At 35.3% G+C, this 9,093-nt stretch overlaps 1 protein-coding gene across 4 annotated transcripts; it reads right to left on the bottom strand.

Annotated features, from left to right (window-relative positions):
* Nucleotides 1-3,700: 3,700 nt before the first annotated feature.
* Nucleotides 3,701-8,861, bottom strand: LOC108680492 (phospholipase A1 member A-like). Of its 4 annotated transcripts, none has more exons than XM_047882956.1 (8): nucleotides 8,810-8,861; nucleotides 8,090-8,215; nucleotides 7,632-7,771; nucleotides 6,853-7,006; nucleotides 6,352-6,452; nucleotides 5,276-5,476; nucleotides 4,582-4,677; nucleotides 3,701-4,156 (listed from the first exon to the last, which is right to left on the bottom strand). In XM_047882956.1, exons 1-8 carry the CDS (start codon nucleotides 8,812-8,814, stop codon nucleotides 4,035-4,037), a joined length of 945 nt encoding a protein of 314 aa, XP_047738912.1. In that variant the 5' UTR covers nucleotides 8,815-8,861; the 3' UTR covers nucleotides 3,701-4,034. The 4 variants fall into 4 exon arrangements, with proteins under 4 accessions (XP_047738912.1, XP_018024806.1, XP_047738913.1 ...); XM_018169317.2 differs by having other exon boundaries at nucleotides 8,724-8,860; XM_047882957.1 differs by lacking the exon at nucleotides 8,810-8,861 and adding an exon at nucleotides 8,441-8,704.
* Nucleotides 8,862-9,093: the final 232 nt, after the last annotated feature.

Raw genomic sequence — 9,093 nt, 5'->3', positions numbered from 1 at the left:
ACTAATCGGACAATAGATCCATTCAATTTTCTGGGTGTACTCAAGTATAACTGCGTCACCAGAATAACTCTTCAGAGGTTTTTGGCCTGCTGTTTTTCCGAAATTTGAATTGAATTTTTAAATTTCGGAAGTCGAATTTTTTCTAGCGGACTTTTTTGTCCGCGTCTTTGGATTAAATTCATCATCTCAATTTCTTGCTTTCTCTAATCTCTAAAATATTTCTTTCTTTCATTATAGGAGTGCATTGTCAGGTCCTAAGCATGCAGGGATATTCGAATGTAAACATTCTATTTCTACTACTTCTACCTGCGATTTATGCATTGATAAGATCAATTATTGGGTGTTATAAAAAAAACTAGAAAAACGGTGCGTATTTCCTTCGCGTAGCAATAGTCATAGATATCAGAACCCTGAAACTGATAGAATTGTTTTAGCAATAGTATATACTAGATACCGAAGTCCTAAAACTAATAGAATTGTTTTTTTACAAAGTATTGAAGATACCCTGATCGCCACGCTCCATTTTTAAGTTCAAATAAAGTATAGGGTTTATCACGTGTTCCGATGAGCATGGTTTTTTCCTAACTAGTCGCTGAATAATATTTTTCATCATTAATCATTTATAATGAATTGCTATAATTCAGGTCTCGTGAAGCTCGTTCGCCTTTGATCTTTTTAAAATGTCTACGTTTTTTTTAACCCAAATATTTTTGACGTGTTGATTGAGAAGTTTTTCATGTACTTTTAACGCTATCTTGCTGTTATTTATGTTTATCCGGTTATTTTGTGTTATTGCCGTGTTTGCTGAAATTGCTTTTCGGAATTCTAAATTTATTTAGAGAATATGAAGGGAAATTTTGGGGGATCTTTTACTTGGTGAATGATTTCCTTGCAAAATATTAATGAGAAATCAAGATTTCGTTTCCCATATTGAAATTTCGTAATTTGCGTATTCGGTAGCGGCAGGGTTTGGCATGCTAATTATGCACCACGGGCGTCTTGCTTCAAAAATACCAATTCTCATTTGATGTGAAATTTGGCAAGATAAAAAAAGTCGTTTTTATGGTTGAAATTTATTTTGTTGGAGACTCGGCATCACGCTAGGTTAATGTCCTAATTAGGAAAAAATATTAGTAAAAAACTTACTAGGATTTTCATGCATTCAGAGAAATTGGTTCTAAGCTAGGGAAACCAGTTATATTTCGAATAATAGAAGCTCAAAAATAAACAAATTTTTGTTCGTAAAATTGATACCTTTCAAGGGCACTCGATTGAAATTCTTAGACCAAAAAACGTGAATTTACCGCCGTACAAAGTCTTACTGACTCGCATGTTTTGGGTCTTTTTACCGCGATTTTAATTTTCCCCCACAGGCGTAAGCTTTATCAGGTCTGTATTGCCCGATCAAATGTTTAAGTATTTCCTTGTAGTTGCCTAACAACTTTTACTTAATGGCCTGTAATGCACGAGCTATACGCGAATAACATCATCACAATTATATTTGGTGCGTCTCAGACGATCAAAAGTCAATTTTACTCAATATCTAATAATAAACCGATGTAAATTGCTTCATCAATGCTCTGAAAGCTTCTCCAGCCTTTAATTCAACTCTAATTTCAGGATTACTAATCAACGGAGTCACTGTAACCTGGCTATATGTTAAATAAAGTTCTATGTGTGACATTCACATTTACACAGTTTATTACACTATTTTTCTGCGTAAATAACATTTGAAACAAAATTCGAACTTCCAGTGGTCATCTATTTTAAATATAAATTTTCCTTTGTTGCTCAATAGTGCCTGTAGTAAAGAAGAATTTGTGAACGAGAGTGAGTTGTATATTTGGTGGCCCCCGTGGGTAAAATCAATGCATCTAAACCATCGTTTTAAACGCTTCTATTGTCTTTACCAAGTTTCTCCATCATTTCTACTGTTTTTTCGCTTTATCAAGAACTGTTTTAGCCTCGATGTGTGATATGTATACTCTCAAGAAGAACTGGAGTTACACTATCAAAAGTTTTCGGGACCTAAAGAATTAAACGACTGTCGTAAAATCATTATTGCGTACTACATCAGCTGGTTGCTTAGTGAGAATGATTTGTATTGATGGCTTTCACATTTCATGTTAAACTTTGAACTTCTTGCCTCTGTTTCTGTAAGCAACTCTGTAATTGTCCCGGGAGTTGAACTTTCTATTCAATTGTATTGATTGAATCGCAGGTAGAATGATGAATATCTATATCGTTATAACGTATTTAACTTACAAAACAATCGTACAGAATTTCGCTTTATTTCATGTGTTCCGCCAAGAATGTTCGTTCTCCCAACGTGATTACTATTATTATACAGCGATTTGTATAATGTATTTGTTGTCTTATGCATTTGTGTTGGCGCTGATTCATCATGTGTTTCTTGAACATTTCTTATTTCTTGAAGTGGTAATAACTAAACGTACTCTGGCAATCCGCGATTTCGCTCTCAGCGTCGGATATATTTCGAATATAACATTCTAGCTTTTCTCGTCTTTCAGAATACTTGGCATATTCTTGAGCCGTTTTAATTTTGCGCCGTCGTTGTATAAAACTAATACTAATAATCCTAACCAATATAACAATGATTGTAACGGTTAATGTAATGTTCGGCTCACTGGTTATGAATCTACTTTCAACGACGACTCAAAATAATTAGATGAAAAATCACTTATAGCCTCGCTCGTGCCAACCAAAACTCTAACAAATATTTCGTTCATCCAGTGTCACTAGGTTTTTGAATATTTAGCTATAATCAATTGTGTTATGCTATTCCGCCATCAAAAATTCATGCAGTAAAATAACGACATGAGTTTTCAAAATGAATGAATGAATACCGCATTTTCTAACATTGTTGATCATACATCGCGGAGCACAATCGACAGTAGTGCGCCCGTTACCATAAAATAATCATGATCATAAAATAATCCTAATCTTGAAGTAGTCGCCTGTGTACGATAAATGTTGGAGAGCGGCTTGCAATAAAACGTCCTTATTGGGATAATTTCCATAAATTTCTGGCGGGATGTGCACTTTTCATCTAATGTTCGAACGTTGGAAACGTAAGGCTCTTGTAAAATATAGTTCGTATCATCAGCTTTCGTTCAATTAATGAATTTTATTTGAATCATCAAAGTAAGATTGTCATTGGAAAGGCATTTATACGAACTGAATGCTCTTGAAATCGAACTGACTTCGTTGACAATCGTTAATCCTGATGACTTGAATACGATGGAAGTCCTCTAGTTCTAATTCCCTGATGTCATCAGTAAGCGTTATTCGTAACTTCAATTAATACTGAAACCTTTTTATCATACCAAACAAACCCATCAGCGGCCTACATGATGTCCGAGGCCTCGAGTTTTATAATATTCGTATAATAACAACTGGACGATATAACAACTGATATATTACAACTGAATGATATAACAACTGCCAGGATATGATTTGTGCCGCTAAATTTAAGTAGCCTTTAATCTTCCTTTTAATCACTCTATGTTTAAATTATGTTTTCAGATGTTTTACGAATCTATCCATGCAAATAGTAGCTGTAATATTTTGTAAATACATTTTAATTGTGCTACTCTGAGTAGATATGTTTTTTTCTTAATTCCCAAAGGGTGTGTTAAAACATGAACATATTTTATTGATATTTTCTTACTAATGACTGCATTGAACAAAATTACACAATAATAATTAATTATTGAATAAATACGTCGGCAAACTCTCAAAGCTGAGCACCGATATTAATTTGTTCAAGTTATAATGGAATATTATGGCATCTCTTACATCGCGGATGCCCTCAAGTGAACATTATTAAATAGCAATTACCGTCATTAGACAAAGGGTTAACCCTTCAGTCAATAACTAGATTTTGAATATATCTATTATATTGATAATATTGGTATTCAAAGACCTAGTAACTCTAAATGGAAATAATATGCCTGAATATCCCGTGACCTGGCAAAAGAGCAATACAATATAAATAAGAATGTATTGTATGTTCAGGCTGGGAGGTGTGATGTCTTCATATCCAAAGTCCAAAAATTAATTATATAGAAAACGTCAGGAAATTGGTAGGCTGTAGGGTGGTGTTGCCGCCGTCTTGATGAAGAATTTGCCAGGTCTGAAATAAATAAAAACTGTATTTATTTCCTTGCATGTAGTAATAATCAAGTTCAATCTGATAACTGTTTTAATTCTGCGATGGTTATTTGATGTTATCTTTAAAGGAATCTTTTAATCCCTCTCCTTGCTATCATCACTATTCTTACATAGAGTAAGAAGAGTGATAGAAAATGGAATTAATAGAAAATTACAATTTACATACAGTACGAATAGTGTGTAATAATACAGTAACAAATTCAGATCCTATTCAGAAATCAAATTAAAACAACATTTAAATTCTGCTGCATTATAACCTTACTTAGTAACATTAAAAAAAGGGATAATTTAATTAAAGTGATCATTTGAACATGATCAGTTAATTATCAACTAACCGAACATATTCGTCCATGAAATAAACGGGATTTTCGCACTCGGAAATTCCACCTTCCGCGCCTCCGGAACAAGCAGGAAAAGATCCGTCGTTTAGTAGCGCTTCAATGACCAGCCAGTGAGCACGGTAGTGAGAGCAGATGTTGCTCACTGCAAAACACGAATAATAATTAGCATGAAAAATTTTGAATTCTTAACTGTGACTGGAAAATACTTAGAATATTATGACTTCGTTACAGTAACTTAAGAATTCTTACACTGAAATATGATTTGAATCAATGAATCTAACAGAAAGATGCACCATGTGCGCTAAAATCGATTAGGTCGAAATGAAAAAATTTTGCGTATATGAAATTCGATTAGAAATGAAAAAATTTGAAAAATCGAATAGGTCGAAATGAAAAAAAAACAGCCCATACGCGTACAGTACATGGTAGGGCTTGATATGCGCCAAAAAAAAATTTTTCGGCCGAAACAGGCATCTTCATTGACCGCGGGAAAAAGTCTGTTGGGAGAATAGGCGTCCTACCAGACACCTGACGTTGTAATAAGGCCGATTAAACGTTGTTCCATGTATCATCTCTTAATCAACATTTTTGCAGCAAAATCAAATCGTAATCAACGTTGTTTCAATAAAAAATATCTTAATCAACGTTATTACGCAAAAAGTCAACTCGTAATCAACGTTTTTTCAATGAAAGCATCTGTTTCAACTTTTTTAGCCTGAAGGGGACGTCTATATACTCACGGAACTGAGGCCAGTGCCAGCCGTAGCATCCCTCCTGCAGGAGGCCGCCGTTGATAACGAAGTCACGTGCCAGGGGCGGCAGCGACGACGAGACGACGGAAGACCTCAAGACGACGACCTCGTCAGCGTCGCCGTCGTCCAGGAGCTCGTCGGGACCAAGGTGACGATGATAGCCCGGCCAGGGCGTGGAGGGGTCCATGGCTGCACACTCAGAGGAATAAGTGCATCGCTATTTGGACAAAGTCTGAGTCATTTGTCTGAGTGCAGAATGTCTTCAGTTTTTTCACAAACACGAGTCATCGTTTGGCCGATAAGCGATGAACTTTTCGCTAGGAATACTTAGATTTTATTTTATTTTACTTCTTATTTATTTATTATTATTAATTAATCTTCGCATTTCGTAATAATTAAATTGGTCTCACTTTAAAAAAGTGAGAATTTGCCCAAATATCGGTCTGAATTTTGGCATTGTGGGTAATCTTGACCCAATTTGGCGCGGAAAAAAAAGCCTATCAGTTTTAGGCCCGCCCTGTACTAGCTCGCTGTAAGTAAATGGGTCATTATTTGCATAATTGACCCATTCATTTTCCAAGTGAGATGTTAATCTTTAACATCCTGCAGTTAATTAACAATTCTAGTAAAAAATAGAACAGTTTCTAATTAAACGAGCATATCTCCATACAGTATTTATGTTATCTTCATTATTGCATTTCGCAATTACTTATGGTAGACTATTCAATTAAAGTATCTGATAGTAAATATTATTGTGAGTGACTGTCAGTTTCGTATATTACATCCACCGTCAAATGTTCACTGACTGAATCCCTTGACAATTCATAATAATCTTTACGTTTTTCTTCAGCTCATATCTTACACATTTTTAATGTTTATTCTATAATAATATAATAATAATAATAATAATAATATAGCGGTTCCAGCGTTTATTAGACCGTAGGCCTGTCGCCGATATTAGCTATAGATCCTATCCTGGATTCGATTACGAACATTTATTACCTCAATAGCATTTATATTGTTTAATATTATTCCATTACCAATTATAATACCATTTATATTACCTGTTATTCGTCCAATTTTTTGCGGCGTTGAAAGGTGTTGAGGCATAGAGCCCATTACGCGTCCAGCCATCGAGAAACACAGCACGTGGACACGGGATAAGCTTCGAAGTAAAAATTAAAATTTTAATATATTACGTTATATTTTATTACATTTTATTATATTATGTTACATTATATTATATCAAATTATAAGTCACAAAATATGAGAATTGGAAATATAACTCAATGAATTGAGTCCACATATTGCTGAATGGATTCATGTGGTTCTGATACTTTTGAATTTTGAGACGAAAATTTGTTCACTGGATAAAATTTCGTATCTTAGTTTGAATGCGTCGGTAGCATGGTGGTCAAATAAATAAAAATTGCATAGCTAGCAACAAAGTTGAGAAGATTTCTATTGCGTTTTAACAATCTGAATATATTATCAATACAACAAATTTTAGAACACAGAACGAAAAAATGTCAGTGAATTACAGACCACGCGAACACACTACATACCTGAAATCTCGATCGTTAGCTAAATGGCTGAAAAATTCGGCCAGAGTTTTAGCGACTATATCAATATTGTTGTTCATGGCGGGTCTGCTGATGGTGGTGAGGTGGTAGTAGTCAACCAGCAGCACCACCCCCGCCCGCCCCCGCCTCAACAAAGCTGCAAACACCGAGCTCAGTCAAGGTGGGCTTGAATTCAGTGATTGAATTCATCGCAAATCCGTTTTTCACATGAAAATGTTTCATTTTTTCATGACAGAAATTATACGATTGTATTTTGCTCTGTGGTTGCAAATCTTGCAGCGCATAAATTTGGCATAAAAATTTAGCATTTAAAGAGACCACCAAGTATGCGAATTTGGTTTATAACAAGATATTTACAGCGTCTTAGAACTCCTTAGCGATTCGATTAATTCTTTCGTACACCAAATAGCAATCAATTCAAACGTAACACTTCGCACAATATATACAAAGCCTTATATTATTCATCTCATCCTTCATTATCATAGATGGACGATTATAAACTTTTATTAAAACATTATCGTAATTACCATTGCCTTAAGCTATCATTGATGAACGATTATAAAAGTTGATTAAAACATCATCGTAATCACCAGTGCCTTGAGCTATCATTGATGAACGATAATAAAAGTTGATTAAAACATTATCGTAATTACCATTGATTTGAGCTATCATTGATGAACGATTATAAACGTTGATTAAAATATCATTGTAATTACCATAGTCATTATGAACGTTGATTAAAATATTGTAATGCCCATTACCTTGAGCGAGAGGTATGGACCATGAAGAAATAGCTTGCTCAGTGTAGCCCGCAACGATGACACAGAGCTTGTCATCCCCATGGGGGGTGGGGAATGTTCGTAGGGTTGAGGAGTTCAGTAACACAGGTTCTCTGTCATGCCTGATGTTAGGGGATGACTTAATTATCAATAATATATCGTCTTATAGATTATTAACTATTATTATTATGATATAATTAGATTATTTATTATTATTATATTTTGTTACATTATTATTATTTATATATAAAACTTAATTTTCGACAATATTGTCGTAGTGCATCACGGGTGAAATCAAGCTCCGCGATCCTAAAAAAAAAGTGTTACCTCTTTGTCTACTGACCGCAAATCCTGTTACCAGGCCTTTAGGTACGAATATCATTGACGACGGTTAACGAATCCGTAAACAAAAGGTTAAAGTTCATCACCGCATCACCAACCTGTCGGTGAAGTAAACCCTGACACCCACGGCAGGGTCAGGAGCGTATTTGTGATAGAGGAACCCAAGCACTGCCGCAAGGACAGCGACTAAGATGGCCAGTGTTGACCGACTCCGAGCTTCCATCCTGACGGACGTCAAATAATTCATTATAGATGTTTGTATCCGCAGTTTTGCAATACAATAACATATGACCGAATAAATTAAATCATCAGAATCATATTTCTAAACTTTGACATGTCAAGGGGACCCTTCATTGTGCTATGTAAATCGAGCTCACTGCTAGTGATTGTCTATCAAAGCAACGGAAACGAAGGACGCATTTGCAAGTGATAGAGACAGTTATATTTACCAAGCACCGTTTCCACGTTACAAGGAACGCGTTTAAATTACTGGCACTGTGGCACATTGGGAGTGGAAACTAATATGCCTTCACTTCAAAGATGTTATAGTTGACTTTATAAATGTTATTCTTATTATATGACCCATTGTTTCTGCGTCATGTGGAACACAATTGTATTCCTACTCATCTTGAAGGAAAGCAAGGAAGACGATAGGCAAAGAGTAAGTTTTAAAATTCGTAGGACTTCTCCTCTGACACAAGATAAGCTTTTAATCCAGATTTAATAACACACCTTATTAAAACGAACGAGTAAGCACAGCAAATACAAACTATTAACTCTTATTAGCACTGAGATTCGAAGAAAGAATTTTCATCAACCTCATGACGATGACGTCGGACTGCGCCACTGACAACACACAACACCCACGACTTTTGGAGTGCTACTGACGGGCGACGGGCCGGCTCAGTGTTGCCAGGTTTTTTCTCTGCGAGAATACCAGATTGCCTAGCTCAAAATACCAGAAATATACCAGAAATTCTATTGTTCGAAAACTGACTAATACCTCCAAATTTTATGAAACTATTCGACGGAAACGTTGGTTAGAAAAAGAAAAATATATAGATCTCAGTACTCACTGCAGTGACTGACAGAGAGCGCATTT

Source organism: Hyalella azteca, unplaced genomic scaffold, assembly GCF_000764305.2.
Source record: "Hyalella azteca isolate HAZT.00-mixed unplaced genomic scaffold, Hazt_2.0.2 contig11707, whole genome shotgun sequence".
In the NCBI taxonomy this organism is placed as follows: Eukaryota; Metazoa; Arthropoda; class Malacostraca; order Amphipoda; family Hyalellidae; genus Hyalella; species Hyalella azteca.
Note: the sequence above shows the minus strand (reverse complement) of the source record. Positions and strands in the feature narration are given on the sequence as shown.